Source organism: Plutella xylostella, chromosome 16 (assembly GCF_932276165.1).
Source record: "Plutella xylostella chromosome 16, ilPluXylo3.1, whole genome shotgun sequence".
NCBI classification, from domain to species: Eukaryota; Metazoa; Arthropoda; class Insecta; order Lepidoptera; family Plutellidae; genus Plutella; species Plutella xylostella.
Window position 1 is genome coordinate 1359476 of NC_063996.1, and position 19772 is coordinate 1379247.

The 19772-nt window shown below is 41.1% G+C and overlaps 1 protein-coding gene across 3 annotated transcripts; it reads left to right on the forward strand.

Moving 5' to 3' along the window:
* The first annotated feature begins 690 nt into the window (after window positions 1-690).
* LOC105392798 (coronin-1C-A) lies at window positions 691-18838 on the forward strand. Of its 3 annotated transcripts, none has more exons than XM_048626376.1 (12): window positions 691-993; window positions 1132-1329; window positions 10818-10940; window positions 11281-11424; window positions 12440-12570; window positions 13237-13344; window positions 13770-13944; window positions 14221-14284; window positions 14679-14767; window positions 15118-15258; window positions 17221-17394; window positions 17793-18838. In XM_048626376.1, the coding sequence occupies exons 2-12, from the start codon at window positions 1132-1134 to the stop codon at window positions 17991-17993; spliced, it is 1548 nt and encodes a 515-aa protein (XP_048482333.1). In that variant the 5' UTR covers window positions 691-993; the 3' UTR covers window positions 17994-18838. The 3 variants fall into 3 exon arrangements, with proteins under 3 accessions (XP_048482333.1, XP_048482335.1, XP_048482334.1); XM_048626378.1 differs by having other exon boundaries at window positions 692-993; window positions 17242-17394; XM_048626377.1 differs by lacking the exon at window positions 691-993 and adding an exon at window positions 1020-1038.
* Window positions 18839-19772: the final 934 nt, after the last annotated feature.

Sequence of the window (19772 nt, forward strand, 5' to 3'; positions counted from 1 at the left end):
ATATGACTTGAGTGCCGTGAAGTATTTAACAATGCATATCCTAGGTACGTAATGAAAATCCCAAGTGAAACTCGGTGGAAATTAACAGTAATCCTTATTCCAAGCATCAACGTTTTCTGATACTGGTAACATTATTTTTATTACGAAACTACCCCCAAACGGTAAATTAACAAAAATTGCAAGTAAAATCATAAAACGCAAACGATAAAATTTATGTACATTTGATTAAAATGGAAGTTGACGGGGTAAGTTAATATTATAATAATTTATTCTAATAACTACTTTCTCTATAAACCTTCTACGTACCTTGTTAATGTAGTGAAGTTTCTGTGTAAGCATTCTCCCATGATGACCCCTATATACCTGATTAGTATTAAATTAATTAAATTTCTAGGATATCGTAAAAAGGCATAGCAGTTTTAACAAGCGGGTCATTGTACCGAAACGAACTGGAAGAGAACGTTCATACACATTCAGTCATAGCGGATCCCCTAAAACAGCAAAACCTGAAAAATCCCGTCAAGATGCACCTCGAGCAGTAAGTTTTGTTCTCAGCAGACAAAGAGGCAAAAGTTTAGTTTATTCCAGACGATAAATATTTTTTTACGAAAAATCAGAACGCACCTTAAAAACTGTCTAAATTGACAAGTGTAAGCTGCGTTCATAAATATTTTTTGAAGAAAACTTAAATTAGTATTTTCAATGAATATAAACAGTATTTCAGGAAAAATAAACTATAACATAGTTTAATTTATAGGTTTACACATATGATAATCTTTACAGTATTTATATTTTCCTGAAAATCAACTTTTAAGCCAAGTAAATGTAGCCACAGCAGTCATTACCAAATATGGAGTTCGCTCGTTTTCCCAACCGTCTTCCCTTCAGTCCTTAGTAGTCTCTCAGTTTTATTTTATTTAGCTTAATTTGTGTTGTTATCAAATGAATTCATTGCATTTTTATGTGTAAATAGTGTTATTTTGTTAAATAAAAGTGAGTTTAATAGTTTTATCGCTGTTTGCTTATGTCAAAATATAGGTCAGAAGCAGTGTATAGGTTATGTTTTCTGTGAAATATTTTGGATTAATTGTGTTGATAAAGGTATATTGAAGGACGGTTCTTGTTTTACAGATGTCTTTTAGAGTGGTCCGTAGTTCTAAATTCCGCCACGTATACGGGCAGGCCCTAAAGCGGGAGCAATGTTATGATAATATCCGAGTTTCCAAAAGTTCATGGGATTCTACGTTCTGTGCAGTTAATCCCAAGTTTTTGGCGATAATCGTAGAATCTGCTGGAGGAGGAGCCTTCATAGTTCTACCGCACAATAAGGTGAGTAACTTTTTCCTTTAAAATTCGGCTGTGACTGTCAGAGGCTAAAAATAACATGCAATTTATTACACTTAATTTGTTGTGAATCGAAAATGGTTTCGATGTTTACATCATGATTGAGGTGTATCCCAACGCTATTCAGATTTGTGCCTGAAAACATCATTGTACACTTGTTTTTATGATCTCACCATACCATATACAATGTTTTTATATTTGTTGGTGGCATTTAGGCATTCTCTAATAATCATAAAACATACAAATACTGTTATCTTATTGTGTGTAAGGAACAAAACAATCCTCAATCAGTGTATGGCCATGTAAAAGTGTTACTAGTGTGACTACCTATCTTTAAACATTTAGAATTGGGCAGTCAGCGACTGAAACAGTTCTGACTTACTAATCCTTTCATCGGGTTTCAGGTGACAAACCCTAGACAGGCTCTCAAGTTCATTAGTTACATGGTAAAAAAAATGAGTTTAAAAAGCAAACTTCCATCATTTATATTTTCTCTCTAAAAAAATTTTATGTTATTTGCAAAATTATATTCATGTATATTTAGATAATATCAGTATTTCACTTGTTATCCTTATCTGGCAATTTATTCAGGGATTAAAGACAAATATACTACTGAACTCTGTGATTCAGTACATTGTCACCTGCCCATCATCATCCACTGCTGGACATAGGATGCTCCCAAGTCCCACATCAGTCAGATCAGGCCTACCTCAGTTTACTTTAAAATACCTATGTGTGAGTTTAACACTACAGACCATTAGCAATTAAACAACCTTATGGATCTGACAGATATTTGACAGGCAAGCAATGCTTTTTATGGATTTTTTATTGCTAATTGTTGGTGGTGCTATGGTCGCTGTACAGTCTAGGGCTAGGGCACCAAAATCTGACCTCTCAGGTAGCATTGTCAGTTGCCACTCTGAGAGGGCACGGGTTTCTTTCCCAAAATTGTCCTTTATCCTTTATCCTTAATAAAAAAAAACTTACACAAACATATATTGACAACTAACAACAATCATACTATAAAAAAGTAGGAGTACCTGTGTTTTATCTAAGTTTTACATTAAGTTGTACCCTACAAATTCCACAGAACAGATAACTGGTATGTGTCATGATGAGTAGACTTCTGTACTTATTGGGTAACAGATATGGTTGAAACAATACTGTGTTGCTATTGTCTTGTTTTTGTTGATTACAGTTCTTAATACATAGTACAGAAGCATTACTTAGGGCTGGCTCTTTTATTTAAAAGCAATCACTTTACTAATATTGCTACTCATAGCATCACATTTTAGCAGATGTGTAGAAAATAGATGTTTACACTCATTATTAAATAAAACAATCTGTTAATAATCAAATCCCAGCCCTTTAGAGTACAGGTGTAAGGGTGCTTACATAGAGAGTCGGTTTACCGGTGCGTACCGTATGTCGATAGCCTGATTATGCGAAAACGCTCATGACATTTAAAAATTCGCGACATGCTCCGTGAGTGAGTGCTTTTACATATTTGGGTTACCAGTGCGGGTGGGTGCAGGGAGCCCGATTCTCTAAGTAAGCACCCTAAAGAAAGAAAGGTGTGAGCTGGTGCTGTAACACCTAGGCCAAAGTAATAATTTGTATATATCATGTTAGGATATGTGTGTTCTGTGGTATGGTAAACAATAAGTTACCTACCTGGCTGTTACTGTGTGAAACTAACTGCATAACATATTGGTTATTACCTATTCTTATTTGTCTTTTGTTTGCGATACAGCTACATAGATACGCAAAACTAGTTTTATATTTCTGTATAGCCCTTCAGTCCGTTACGACTCTTACGACTGTTCACAGATAGGTAGTTAAATAGTCCATATTCCCACGGGAACTACATCCAGGCTAGACTGATATCCTCATCTTCCTCAATGACCTGTATTCCATCGCACTTGATGATGCGTGTATGTTTCCGTTCCTTTGATGCCTGTTGCTTTATTTACGAGCGATCGTAATCATGTGGATCAAGGTTACACACGAATCACGATAGAAGGCGGGCCCTTTGATTGGTATGTATGTACCTACCTGCATACCTGTAATACCTTATTTGATTACCTTAATAACCTGTTTCACAATGTCTGAATATTGGCTATCACTATCTAAAACATAATTACAGAGAACAGCATGTCTTTTAACCCACAGGTAGCCACAGGTAACATCCAGGCATTGTGAAACAGACCCTAACTGTCCCTAGAATGTCTCCATTAGTTTACCCTGTATCAAGACTGTGGCTTTAGGTAACATAACACCTAGTCTTTCGTTTCAAAACATCTCCATACGAAAGCCGGCGAGTGTCTGAGTCACGCCTCGAAACCGTCTAGCATTCATCATTCAATACGATCGCGACATCCGATCATGAACGCAACTTGACAGATACCCTAAAACGTAATATCAATAGCATTTACACGTATAAAGCTGATACAATGAATGTGAGTTAAAAATAGATGGAAATAATTTTACAAATGTGCTATTTTTGTAGCGTTGTGCAATAATTATTCGCCATAGAGACGGTATCGGCGCCCACGCGCGCGCTAAAGCTGGAACTAGCGCGCTCCCGACTGTTTATGAGAGATTATATTCGGGTGTTTTCCCTGTATGCGATACCTCTACTAAGCTCTCCTGTAGGAACCGATAGTAACTAACTATTTAACTACGACGACCGAATGGCGTAGTGGTTAGTGACCCTGACTACTGAGCCGATGGTCCCGATATTTGGCTGGGGCAGATATTTGTTTAAACACAGATATTTGTTCTCGGGTCTTGGATGTGCCCGTAAAATGGCAATAGGCCCGCCCCCTATTACATTGGGACTAACATACACTCTGGCGAAAAGTGGGTGCAGCAATGCACCTCTGCCTACCCCGCAAGGGAGTACATTAGTACAAGGCGTGAGTGCGTGTTTTTTTTTTTTTTTTTTTTTTATTTAACTAAAGTATAAAATAGACGGCAGAAAAGAAATAAGTACTATCCTTTTTCTGCACCCAGTTTAAAATACTTAATACAAATTCTTAACACTGTTTTTTTTTAGTTCCGGCATCTTTATCAGTCAACTGGTGCCCGTTGAACTAGACATAGGCCTCACATTCAACCACTATCGGCTACCTAGCTATTGGAAATGGAAATTAATTTATGGAAAGCAGGGTGACGTTGAGGCAGGGTTTCCATATATTATGGCAACACATTGTCTATCGCTTCTTATACGTTCCGTACGTAAATTTTACGAACATTTAAGTAGGTATGTACTAACTAGACAGGGGTTTCGTAGAGTACCTAATAACATTATCTTTGATGATACAGCCAGGGATTAACAAATTATAAACATACATACAACAACACATAAATAATTCCCACGGACAGATAAAAAAGCCGATTGACAAACAGATATGCCACGGCCCGGTAAACCTATCTGACATAATCAGCTATCTAGGATGTCATCCGTTATGTCATTATCAGTCATTATCATTATGTTATCGGTGGACTATCGCAACGTACATCGTACATTACCACTGGCCGGCTGCCTATCAGCTCGTGGCTTATTTAAATAACTTTGAAATTATTGCGTTATTATGAGTTACGAAGCCATACTATACCATTTTCCAGAACCAATGATATGGGTGACACTTTAAAATTTTCCATTTAACGCATGAATACTATTGCAAAATCTGTAATTTTATTGACAACGACCACAGATAATATATATTTCTTCAGTACACACTTTGGTAAAATGGAACGTACTAGAGACGGGACACATCAAAGTCGACGTTCTGAAATCGATAAAATATTAGAATTTTTTACATTGTATTATAGTAAGTAGGTACAGTGCTCCAAAATTGATAATGCGCATAGAAATCTTTGACAGATTGGTGGTTTTCGATTATGTGACACATGATATTGACTCCTATTTCTTTCTAACAAGGTGCAAAATGCAAGTGTTTTTTTTAAGGCTATTACGATTTAATGATTCGGGTGTGAAGATCTGCATGTGCATTATAAATTTTGGACAAGTGTATATAGTATTTCTTACTTACTTTCTCATCAACAGCTTTAAAACAAACTATGATGTTTTTAATCAGAGTGCATATCTCTCTCATGCTGCCTCTCAGAATAATAACAATTTTAATATATTTTATTAATAATCTACCTTCATGTATTTCATCGATATCCTTCGTATAATTTGAGTAAAGTTTAATTTATGGTTTTATTATCCTATTGTTGTTGGAAAATTACGGTCTGTTTTTTGTCATTTTGTTTGTTATTTTTGTCAAAATGCCGAGAAAGGCTGTTTTAAACTCGGAATGTCGTGAGTTTGTAATTCATTTGAGTTTGGTTGATAGAACAAAAACAATTATATTACAGGACTGTAACTATTTGGCTCGGATAGATTGTTTGCAAGATGAACTGATCATCAATGTCGGACAAATTGACCCGTACACATATCGATAGGTACAAGTCGATAGAATTTTACTCTCGGACATCTCTAAAACTGCCAAACTCAAAACGTCATGAAAACGTCCCCCATATCATTGGTTCTGGAAAATGGTATAACAACAATAAAAACAGTCTAACCGGCACTAGGTCAGCATAGTGTACTAGGCCTAAAACTCTTCCTGTATTAGAAGGAGACCCGTGCTCCAGCTGTGGAGGTGATGGCTTGTGATAATGATTCACAATAAAAGCTTAAAAAATTAACAGGGAGAAGTTTATATCCAGCAGTAGGTAGAAGATTACCTATAGATTATTAGCTAATAATGAAGATTGATCCCTTTTGCGTAGTTTAAATAATTTATCATACCCAAAACATTTTATACAAACGAGAAAGCGCGTAAGACATGGTACGTTGCAGCTGCGTCGCCTCTCTACAAAGATATCGCCTTTTGGTTTTGCAAAATCTCCTTTTGACTGTCAAAATTACAGGCGCCACAACGCACAGTCTTTCGCTCCAATATGGCAGGCATGCGTCCTAAAAACTGCAAGTGATATGAGTAACGTGACCATTTATTTTTTTTATCAAAGCGGGACACCACCTGCCGAATTTCATATCCCTCAAAGATATCTTTCTTTCTTATCTTCTTATCCTTTCGCTTAGTTTTCTCAGTGCATCAATTGAAAGTTCAATCCCTACGATGAAAGAGTGAAATGTGAAAGAGATGCATGAATGGTGAACTTTAACTTTTTTTTGCTTCGCTGTGCTCCGCTTGGTTTTTCGACATCTATGTGCACCTAAACGCTCCTCCTCGCTTGGCTCGTCGTCGCACCTTTCTTTAGCTTTAGGTCCTAAGGTTTTTAACTTTAAACACCGTAAAAATCCGTGCAATTGTTTGCAACTTAACAACAAATAGTATTCTATTTAACAATATTTTTACTCTATATTTGAAACGCTCCGCTTTGTTTTTTGATATCTATGTGCACCTAACACGCTCCTCCTCGCTTTGATCGTCGTCGCACCTATCTGTAGGTTTTGGTTCTAAAGTTTTTGAAACGTTCATTTTATTTTTGTCAAAATCACGAATTATCATATTTTCGGTCCGGATTTGATATTTTCGTGATTATAATAAATCTGTATATTTTATTTTTCGTATACTAAAGTAATCGTATTTTTTTACGTTCGTGTATTTAACAATCGTAATAACAAACTGTTAGGTATTTACATTTTGTTACAAATATAAACGCAGCTTGTGAGAGGACAACCTTTTATTGACTACCGTTGCCATGCCAACGGACAGCAACCATAAATATACAACATTCCTCCCCACCTAAATAATAAGTATAAAAAACAAAAATAACATTATCCCATACTTAACATAAAACTTATAAAACCCCTTTAGAACAACTTAACAATTCATCACCCTATTCTTTAACTGAAAACTCATAACATTATAAATGAAATAATATGACAACCTGTCCAGACAAATATTTAAGTAAACAACAAAATTTCAACTAACCAACACTTCTTAATATCTATATACTCATACACATTCCTCCCCTCTTCACAAAAACCTAAAACAAAATAAAACTACTTATCAAAAATTTGTTAAATATGTAGAAGGTTAAACAATTATAAGATCATAGCCAAAAGTAAACTAAAGTAATAAAAATAAACGAAAATCCCCAACAGCCTGCTGTCGCGTCCTTATGTTAGCGCTGTCAGCATGGCCATCCTAGCGCATGTTAGCATGGTATACGCGCCGCGCCAGCACAGCCACTTCGTTCTTCTTCTGTCACGCCACGCGCAGTCATCTCAAGCGTGCGTCTCCTACTGCACCTCTGCTGAGGCTGACCCGTGCCGGCGCCCGCAGCAGCCGGAGTCCGCCCCGTTGGCCCGGGCACACCTGCCAGGTGTCCCTGCCATATCGCCACGCCACCCACGACGTACACCTCCGCAGCGTCTTGCCGTGCCGCCCGCCGCGAGCGCCTCCGCAGGCATCTCCGCCGCGCCGCCCGCAGCGAGCACGCAAGCACCTCCACCACGCACCTTAACGACGTTCCTCCCGCGCACCCCTTGGCCGGGGCATCCCGCGCGTCTCCTCTCCGCGCACCCCAGCCGGGGCTTCCCGCGCTCCTCTCCCGCGCACCCCTTCAGGGGCTTCCCGCACGTCTTCTCCGCGCACCCCTTCAGGGGCTTCCCGCGCTCTTCTCCCGCGCACCCCTTCAGGGGCTTCCCGCGCTACTCTCCCGCGCACCCCTTCAAGGGCTTCCCGCGCGTCCTCTCCGCGCACCCCTTCAGGGGCTTTCCGCGCTCTTCTCCCGCGCACCCCTTCAGGGGCTTCCCGCGCTACTCTCCTGCGCACCCCTTCAGGAGCTTCCCGCGCGTCATACCTACCTTCCGCACACCCTATCAAGGGCTTCCCGCGCGTCCTCGTCCTCGTGACCTCCACGCACCCAGTGCGCGTCTTCGCGCCCCACGCCCGCGAGTTGCGCCGGCCCCTCCCGCTGCGCCGCCCGCCGCGTGTCCCGCGCGCTCCACCCACACTCCTCGCAGGTCTTGCTCTCCACCTCTCCATCACACCCTCGTCTTAGATGGCCCCGTTTTCTGCACCGACTGCATGTGGAGCCCTTGTACCGGCGCTGGTCCCAACGGTGGTGGCGGTCCCCGCAGGCCGCGCAGCCGCCGCCGCGGGCGCCCGCACCGTGCAGCGCATGCAGGTGCCCGCGAGCGCGGCCGCCCCGGCTCCTCGCTGACCCGCCTCCGCTTCCTCCGCCGCCGCACCCGGCTCCGCCGTCTCTTACTTAGGCACTTTCCCCGACCTTTGTGATCGTCTTTTTACACAATTTACTTGGGTAAATCCACCTACGTCGCCACTGTTAGGTATTTACATTTTGTTACAAATATAAACGCAGCTTGTGAGAGGACAACCTTTTATTGACTACCGTTGCCATGCCAACGGACAGCAACCATAAATATACAACACAAACCTTCGTGATTATTATACGTATTCGATTTTTATAAATCGATATTTAAAAAATCGTTATTACAATATTTTGTAAATTAGGTACATTCGGTATATTCGGTGTTTCAAATTCGCATTTTTTTTTCGGAATTTTTGGGTGTTCTCATACCAGACGCTTCAAAATTCTTAAACATCATACTTTGATTTTTAAATAATTTGAGTAGTTTAATTTAAAGTTCTTATCAATAGTGCATCTTATCTTATTTTCACATTCATAAAAGTTAATACAGATTACTTTTAGGAAAACGCTCCTACGCATTCTTCTTTGTTAGGAATCGGTAGGTGAGCCAGATAAATTTATAATATACCCGATAGAGCAAGAGCGAGTCAATGATCGTCACTGAACGAAGTTACTCGCGGAGTCTCGGTGGAACTCGGACTCATATTACTCCCTATAGTCTATGTGAGTAAGTGATAAGAAGATCAATAGTTGTCTCACGTGATTAAAAGAAAGAAAGGAAATATGGGATGAAGTTACAAAATGTAGGTAATTTTAATTATCGCTTGGTCTGTGAATCTGAAAGCGGGACATTTTTGCCCTCGCGGGGGACAGCGGGACGGACAGCTTGAAAGCGGGACTGTCCCGCCCAAAGCGGGACGTATGGTCACGTTAGATATGAGCACCTCAAAATGTTAGTCACACAGTTATGCGCGGTATTTTTCGTGTGCAGTTGACACATGCATTTAAAAATGCAACGGGCGGCTTGGCTGCATGCCACCGCTCCTGAGGGGTCACTCTGCTTTATGAAAAACTAAGTTTCGGAGCGCTGCTGTGCTAAGTTGCTAACCACGTCTCTTATCTTATGTCGTTGTATTTAAAGTACCGATTGCATGTTCGTTCGTTTTTTGTCAAGCTAGAGTGACCTCTTATGTAGTGTGCCGTGTGCCGGTTTACAGTAAACCTTGGGTTATTGGACGGATTGTCGGTTCTGTGCCAATCATCATCATCAAGATGTGTACTGCTGGACATACGCTTCTCCTAAGGAGTGCCATAACACTATCCTCAGCCATCCTCATTCAGCCTCTACCGGCTTCATGTCTGTAATAATTAAAAATATGCTAGTACAGTACTTTGTAATGTTCTATTTTTTGAATAAGACACATTTTAAAACAGCTCTTATAATAACATTTGAAAGGATAGTCGGCTTGATTATGATAAATCACAAAAAAAAACCACTCTGGATCTATGCACGACATCATCAAAATGACGTTGAAATTTTTTGACCTGAAAGTAAATACATAACTTCACACGTTAATCATATTTACCCCAATTTTTTGTTCGGTGGTGAAAATAGATTGAATATTTTGGCGGGGAAGCGCCGGAAGTGGGCAACTTGGCCCGAGCCCTCTAATTAGCGATAGATACTTTCAATGTATGTGTAACACGCCAATTTGTTGTATTTAGTGAAGTGAAAATCGATCTATTGCATTACCAACTCATGTAAATACTGCGTCCTTCTACCGTATCGGCCCGCCATTTTCGAATTGCTTGCGAGTTGCGAGCGATATCGTTACGTGCGTATTCGTCGCTCTGTGACTTCTTTTGTCAATCGTTCACAAAATATAAAATATAGCTTTTCCCGCGCGCTTCGCTTCGCCTTATAAAGTTTTCCCGTGGGAACTCCGGGATAAAAAGTAGCCTATGTTCTTTCCCAGGGTCTAGACCGTATGTATACCAAATTTCATTCAAATCCGTTCAGTAGTTTTGGCGTGAAAGAGTAACAGACAGACAGACACAGTTACTTTCGCATTTATAATATTAGTTAGGATGGAGCCATTTTGTTCTTCTGTCATGACTCATGACCCTAAGTAATAACTAAAGCAATATTTGTACACCTTCCATCATCTATTCTTCAAGTTATTACCCACTGGAAGAGATTGCTTTTCCGCGATAAGGCCGTAGGTATATCGAGTAATTTCACAGAATAAAATTTAATTAATTAATTTATTTTCAATTGTTTTTCGTTCTATTCTAAAGCCGTGTCCACATTGCAGGTGGGCCGCATCCCGGCGGACCACCCGCTGGTGGGGGGGCACAAGGGGCCGGTGCTGGACATCGCGTGGTGCCCCCACAACGACAACGTCATCGCCAGCGGCTCTGAGGACTGCGTTGTTAAGGTATGTTGGAGTTGTCTAAAGGTCCGAACACACCACTGCGCTACGAGCCCTTACTTATTTTATCTATACCCGAGCCCTTACTTATTGGTGGTCTAGTGATGGACAATGCCTTTTGATATTAACTTGCAGAGGTGTTCGTTGTCGGCATTTTGACTCCTATATCTCGCCGGCAACTTTCAAATCTAGTACGATATCCGCCAAAGTAAATCGTAAACCTACATAGCGACAGCATTGTGATGCCGGTGCTAATCATAATTAATGCGTCCTGAAAAAACAATCGTGCCTTTCCGACATTTTTTTGCAACCCCAATTTTACCATCTAACCTCCCATCATCCGCAGGTGTGGCAAATCCCGGACGGCGGCCTCTCGCGCACCCTCACCGAGCCCGTACTGGACCTGGTGTACCACCAGCGGCGCGTGGGGCTCGTGCTGTGGCATCCCACCGCGCAGAATGTACTGCTCACCGCCGGCTCCGACAACCAGGTGAGTGTGAGCGAGAGGGAGGCATGCTGGCGTCTCTGTCGCACGCACACCGAGCCAACCAGGTGAGTGCGAGCGAGAGGGAGGCATGCTGGCGTCTCTGTCGCACGCTGACCGAGCCAACTAGGTGAGTGCGAGCGAGAGGGAGGCGTGCTGGCGTCTCTGTCGCACGCTGACCGAGCCAACTAGGTGAGTGCGAGCGAGAGGGAGGCGTGCTGGCGTCTCTGTCGCACGCTGACCGAGCCGACCAGGTGAGTGCGAGCGAGAGGGAGGCATGCTGGCGTCTCTGTCGCACGCTCACCGAGCCAACCAGGTGGTGCGAGCGAGAGGGAGGCGTGCTGGCGTCTCTGTCGCACGCTGACCGAGCCGACCAGGTGAGTGCGAGCGAGAGGGAGGCATGCTGGCGTCTCTGTCGCACGCTGACCTAGCCAACCAGGTGAGTGCGAGCGAGAGGGAGGCATGCTGGCGTCTCTATCGCACCAACCAGTTGAGTGCGAGCGAGAGGGAGGCATGCTTGCGTCTCTGTCGCACGTTGACGGAGCCGACCAGGTGAGTGCGAGCGAGAGGGAGGCATGCTGGCGTCTCTGTCGCACGTTGACGGAGCCGACCAGGTGAGTGCGAGCGAGAGGGAGGTATGCTGGCGTCTCTTTCGCACGCTGACCGAGCCGGTGTGTAGCTCTGTGGCATTATTAAATATTTGCTGTTTTGCTGCCAGCAAGAGATTGCTGTGAGCATTTCTAAGATTATCAGATCAGAGAGGAAAATATTGTTGTTCCCTTCTCGCACGACCTGCAGACCTTGCAGTACCTATCTCAGACGAATTCTGCAGACCACTGTTTTAGAATAGAATAGAATAAAATTTTATTTCAGACCACATCCATAAAACTCCTCCGTTTTGAGTCTTCCGGAAATTAAGAAAAAATACGTCCGAATATGGCTAAAATACTCTTCTATTAGATAAAATTACCTATTTTTGTTTCATATTAAACCTCACATAACCCCCCATCTCTCCTCACAGATAGCGATATGGAACGTGGGCACGGGCGAGGTGATGGTGCACCTGGACTGCCACCCGGACCTCATCTACTCGGCGTGCTGGAACTGGACCGGCACCAAGCTGCTCACCACCTGTCGCGACAAGAAGATACGGTGAGACTATACAGGGTGTTGCAAAAAGGGTATACTAAGCCGAAACCTACGTGTGCAGCATGTTATATAATTTTCGGGCTTAGATATAGTTAACATGCTGCCCTGTAGTTATAGTCCTAACCCAGATTTTCTCTATAAATAACTTCGACGGAAATTAAAACTCGGCAGAGCATCTAGGTTTTGCAATTTACGAAAACGAAAAAAAAGTTTAGGTTTTTTTTTGTCATCTGCATACATTTATTATCTGTAAAAAGTTTAATGATCTTGTTTCCGCTGAAGGCGCCACTTTGTATGCGAGAAAACGTAATCTTTTATAGTTTTCGACAAACTATCAAACCCGCAATAGACGTACAGACCGTGAGAGAGATAGAGAGAGAGAGATGGGCCAGACGGACATGTCTTGTGCGGATGTCTCTGAGTTGGCTCAGGATCTCAAAGAAAGAGTGGTGGCACTTAAATTCGGGCATTTGCTCCTGCGGAGACTACTTTCTAGTTTAGGTTTTCTAATATGTAATAACAATATATTCACCATTTATATATCCCTCTGGTGGATACTTCCTGTGGGTTGACTGGTAGAAAATGCTTTCAGCATTAAGTCCAACCTTTTGTACACTTATTTATATTGTATTTGTATAAAATAAATAAAAAATATTTTAATTTCCTCAGTATAATCGACCCGCGCAAGGGCGAGGTGGAGTCGGAGGCCATCGCTCACGAGGGCAGCAAGGCGTCGCGCGCCATCTTCCTCAAGCATGGACTGGTGTTTACCACCGGGTATGTTTTGTTCATTTCATATGTGTCGCTGAAACCATCATCTGATCATCTGATCAAGATGTCGTGGCCAATGATGATGATGGTGATGTGGCCATATCTATAGATCCACATCACATATCTTCGACACGCACTGCCACTCTTGCTAGTCAAGCAAGATACAGCTTCTGCAAAGAGAAACCGAGGACAATCGACAATATGGCATAGAAGCGGGCAAGCAATATATGCATTTTCAATTCTCGAGAGAGACTTTCCCCAAGATGTGTCGTACGTCGACGTATGGTACAGATATGTCACTTGTGGATGCTCCTTTTGCGTACCCCATCGCCTAACTAATATTCATCGAAATTCTTCACTTGTTGTTGGTTTCCTTATCTATCTTCCATACACAAAAGCATCAAACATCTCATACATGTTTTCTCCCACAGTTTCAGCAGAATGTCCGAGCGCCAGTACTCCCTGCGCACCCCGGACGCGCTCAACGAGCCCATAGTGACCGTGGAGATCGACACCAGCAACGGAGTCATGTTCCCGCTGTACGACCCGGATACGAACATGATCTATTTGTGCGGGAAAGGAGACTCCGTTATACGATACTTTGAGGTAAAAAAAAGATTTAAAAACAAGTGTATATCTCAATACGTGACACTGGCATAAACTAACAAGTTGCTTAAAAAAGAATGACAGCGATAGCTCTCAATTTTGCCAGTATCCGGTGTTGAGAAAGAAGAACTGACGGATGATCTGCGCAAGATTGCACGAAGCCGTTTAATACTTTGAGACGAATGCTATGCCTATGTTTGCCCTGTTCATGGTCTCAGCAGTGGTCAAGCATGTATATTATGTGTTATTTTTACATGAATTATATTGCTCTTACAGGTGACTCCTGAGCCTCCGTTCGTCCACTACATCAACACCTTCCAAACGCCGGACCCTCAAAGAGGTAACAATAAACTCACGTCATTTCTACCCATAAGAAACTAGGCTATAGCCAATATTACCGAGTTAAATTGGCTATAACATTACTCAGGTTAGTGTGTGTGTAAATGGGGAGAAAAACTAAAAGCTAATTACAAATAGTGCCTTAGGCGAGTGTGCCCGATTCCCCAGTTATATCTGGTTGGTTCAATCGCCATTTTTACTACCCAATAATGTAACTGGTCAGAGCCTGAAAGGCACACTCGATTGTGCTACCAAAGTTTCACGTACTTAATTTTATTTGTCAAATATTATGAGACTGTTCTATTACACAACACAATACAATCTAAATAACTTATTCTAAACTTCACTTGGGTTTCTTCCCCATTGATTGATCCTTTAATTTGTCTTTCGTGCAGGTATCGGCATGATGCCGAAGCGTGGTTGCGACGTGGCCACCTGCGAGATCTCCAAGTTCTACCGGCTCAACAACTCCGGACTCTGTCAGGTAACGCAACATCATCATCATTATCACATGTAACTTTCTGTTCTGAGATTTAGTTGCATTTTTATAGTCATCTTCTTCTTAGCGTGGTGAAAGGGTTAGCCAGTCAGAATAGTGCAGTCGCTGACTGCCCAGTGTGCACAATTACGATACGGCATTTGGGGAGGCTCATTTCGAGCATTCCCTATCATTATCAATCGTGCAATTCGGGAAATAGGCCTCACCCAAGGGGCACCACAACACTGTCTTCTGCCTTTCTCATCCAGCCTTCACATATTAATTCTCGACTTCTTTCAACTTCCATAATTTCTAAAATGTCTCATGTGACCACATCTTATAATCCCTCCCCGCAGGTGGTGTCAATGACGGTGCCGCGCAAGTCGGAGCTGTTCCAGGAGGACCTGTACCCGGACACGCTGAGCGACGAGGCGACGCTCACGGCGGACGAGTGGCTCGCGGGCGGGGAGGCCGAGCCGGCTACCATGTCGCTGAAGGTCAGTGGTGTGAGATGTAGGAAGGTGCAGAGTGTGTTGGAGGTCTGTGGGAAGCTAGGAAGGTAGGCGTTGGCAACTGTAAGACCTAATAGTCTCTTAAATTCAAACGTCCATTTTTGCTAGGCGATTTTGTTGCAAAATAGCCAATAAGATTGTAGTTGTATGTGCCTAACATATCGCTGAAGGTTAGTAGTGTGTGCAGAATGCGTAGGAGGTTTGTAGGAAGTTAGGCCATAACCGTAGGTGTAATAGTCTCTTAAATTCAGGGGCGTAGGACAAAATAGCCAATAACAATGTAGAAATCTTTGGCCACTATGAAGCTTCGGGTCAGTAGTATAAGATGCATTGTGGTTAGGAGGAAATTGAAGCCAAGTACTAATGGTCGAATATACGGCACGGACACGCTGAGCGACGAGGCGACGCTCACGGCGGACGAGTGGCTCGCGGGCGGGGAGGCCGAGGCGGCTACCATGTCGCTGAAGGTCAGTGGTGTAAGGAGTGGAGTGGAGGTCTGTAGGAAAGTAGAAGCTTTAAGAACTAATAGTCGTTTAGGCTGTCAACTTGACGAGTATGTAACTTAAGATTAGTGGCGTAAGGTGCCTTATGGATTGGAGAATTCGTAAGAAAGAAGCAAAGAAGTTCGATGTCATAGGAATAGGACATGTATATCAAAAATACAGTGAAGTTGTAACCAAGTAGGCTGAGTAAGCCAATCATGGTAGTTCTTGCATAGAAAGGTTCTTATATTTTGGACCATTTCAAATTGTAGCCACAAATGTTGTAGTCCAAGTATGTTTTAGCCGTAACTAGCACATCTTCGGAGAACAGAGGCTATTTGTTTATTTCAGAAATTTGTTTAAATATCAAGCTGTTTTATCAATAAAATGTTTTGATATACCTAAGTACTTTGTAAAAATTCTATGTTGGGATGATTATTGTTGGCATGTAGGTATATGTTGTTGAATAACTAGCATTAGTTTTTTTTGCAAGATTTTAATATCCAGGTAAGTATTTTTATGCTGTTTTTGCTAAGCTTGTATTTTAATATGGGATCAAATAAGGGTTAGTTAATGTACTTGAATGTTTTTTTTACATTATTGTATATCGTGTTGAACACCCTTATTTATCTATATTTTAAAATGCAATACAAGATAATGGATCTCAACAAATCTTTACTACGTTTGAGTCCAATAAATACTATATTTGAGAAAATACTGTGCGAAAGCTGATATAACATTTTCAAACGTTACAGTCAGAATATACCTTATGTTGCACACAATAAGGCCTAAATTGGCCAGAATGATATCAGCTTTCGTGCTTTTAGCATAATGTCTTGACTTGAATGATCTGTTGGTTTTTCCCTAACATTAATAAAGAATGTGTGTTTTGTGTTTCTAACTGCTCTTCATTTTGTTCACAACAACTTTTTGACTAGATGTTGATTTGCTGTGTCACTAATATTATAATTTAATTTATAAAATAATAGATAACTGGGGTACTAAATAGAGGATTAATTTTCAATAATAAGACCGAGTTAGCTCGATGTAAAAAGGGGTTGTATTTTTTCAGTAGAATTGAAATAAGTACATAATGTTATATTAGAGGGGAACTTTAGACTAACAAGTTGATTTTAAATAGGTGCCCAGGATGTTAAAATCAATAAAATTCTTATTTAGATTTATTCAAACAAATTGGTGCCGCTATTTGAAATGTTGTTATTACATGACGTGGACTGGGGTTGAACAATAAAACAAAAACAAAAGAACAACCCATCACTTAGTCCACCGGCAACACCCACAAACAGACTGACAGAAAACCATCATAGACAAAATACAACAACCTATTCTCCAATTAAAACATCATAAAAGTAAAAAAAAAAACGGTCCCAAACCCAAAACACACTTACCAACAGCGCATTCAAAGACAGATGCTAACTAGGGGGGCTCCCTAACCAAACTACAGGAGCGTGCTTTGGTCGTGCAGGGCGGCTACGCTTCGGGCCGCGGGCAGCAGCTGACTGTGACGAGGAAGACCAACGCGCTGGCTGCGGGCAAGGACAAGGACAAGGACAGGAGCCCCACGCCGGCCGGGAAGGACACGCCGAGGGATACCCCGCCGCCGGTCGCGCCTCATGTTGTGAGTATACTTGTAGGGGGAAAGATTAAGGATGATAAGATTTTTATAGAGCTAGCAATTTTTCAGTTCCTTGACATTTCAAAACAAAAGAACGTAAGTCATAGATGGCGCTAGTAGTATGTAACTGTCATATTACAGTTTTACGAGTATCATCTATGACTAAACATACATATGTAGATTTTGGTGGGGAATCCTGTCCGTAAGGTGGCAATAAACCCGCCCTCTATTACATTAGGACCGACATAACGCTGGTGAAAACTGTTTGCAGCAATGTAACTCAGTATATCCCGCAGACAATTTTCAGAAATTTTCAATATCTGAAAATTTCAATGATCCTTAATCATTTTCACCGTAATAGGCTATAAATAACCAAATCTTAACCCAAAACCCATCCACAGGAGAAGCTCCTCTCCGACTTAGCAGACGAGATCCGCAAACTCAAGTCCGTCATAGTGAAGCAGGAGAACCGGATTCGCGCTCTCGAGGCCAACGCTAAGGCGGCCGAGGCCCCCGCCCCCGCGCCCGCGCCCACCCCCTCCCCGCAGCCGGACACCAACCACGGCTCGGAGGCTGATGTCATGGCGCCTGATGAGGTCTAGGGAGCTGGGTTCATGTTTATGCACTTGCAGGTGAAGTTGGGGACATAAGCAATCGACTATTCTTACAATCTCCAAACAGCAACTGATATACCTTACGCAGAAATGTTACAAACTTGAGTCATGACGCGCACTCCAAATGTAAACCCATGGTTTATGCAGCATGTCTTATTTGTCAATCATGTGTCAGATTATTAAAGTAATAAATGTCAGATTTGACAGTTAAGAAATTCTGATAGATTGTTGATTGCTTATGTGCGATGGTAGTGATAGATTTATGAAGATTCTGATAAATTTTATTACAACAGATATTGCGCAGTATACGTCGGTTGGTTAAAGTTGCAATGTAGACAACTTATACTCATCAGGAACAAGTTGTAACAATCTCGACGGTGCCCGTAATAGAACAAGATTTTAAATTGAAGTTTTTTAATGAAGTTGACTTGTGCATAAATATGAAGAAAAAAATCTTTGTTAAATTGATATTATTATTGTATCTTACCAATACATATTGTAAAATCATGAACTAAATTACAATATGAATTGGTTTTATTTTAAAATACAGTATCAATTGACTTCATGCAATGACTTACAAATGAGGACGTAACACATGAATAGAAACTTAAATATAAGGACATAAAGTAGGTTTCTGTTCGACTATCATGACGCGATTACATCTATTTATAATAATAATTGAAAATGTTTGTAAATATGTAAGCGTAACATGGAATCTATGTGATGTGCAGGACAATAATTAGATAAAATAATGTGCCTTAATATCATGCTGTGCTATAGTTAATGTCACAAACAAATTCTCATGGGCTAAGACCTAAAGAGAATACACAAAATTTATACTTATCACCATGTAGCCTTACGTTTTCAATATGACTTTTCTATTGTTCTCGTTTTATTTTTTAAATAACAAATGTTTTTTTTTATCAACGATTAGTTTAGATTTTTAAACCGTTCCCACTGTGCCTCCGTCATTGGTTTGATAAGCTGCGTAACTGAATCTTTAATTAGACAAATACACTCACGGGCAATGAAAAGGTTCCACTGAGAAAAGCACCAAATTACTCCTAAAGGGAAACGGCTAGCTTGACGCCTTCTGCATCATTGAAGCACATTAAACAAAGCGTCAGGATATTACCAGAGATATGTATTACCAAGTAACCAAGAACTAAAAGCAATAATATTTTGTTCAAATTTTAAATGAAATGTTTGAAAAAAATGGGGTTGTTTTGTGTCGGAATTTTGTGAGTGGAACTATTTCATTGCCCGTGAGTGTAGTTTATCCGAATTTGACATAAATTATTTATGCAGATACAATGTAATATTTTTTTTGTACTGGATGAATGAACATAATATCTTTGCAACTTTTTTCATGGGCGACGGTTTTGTTAAATTGCATTTAGAAAAATTAGCACCAAATTTTAGGTACGATTAGTTTTTCATGTCATCATCAACCCTACTGATTACTTCATGGTCTGAAACGATTTTTTTTTCTATTTGCTATAGTTATGTATAATTGTATATCTATGTATTTACCAAGCTACGTTGTGTTTTCAGTGGTTATTTATTTTATATGACTTAAGAGATGCGTTTATTAATTTAGATATCAATGCCTAATACAACTTAAATATTTCTTCGACTTAACTTTACCATAAACAATTCAAAATGGCGCCAGATACTTTTCATCCCCACTAAATATGGCAGATATTTTGTCGAAATATTAAGTTTGTATTTAGTTTAAACTTAGGATTAAGTAAATAGTAATGTGGT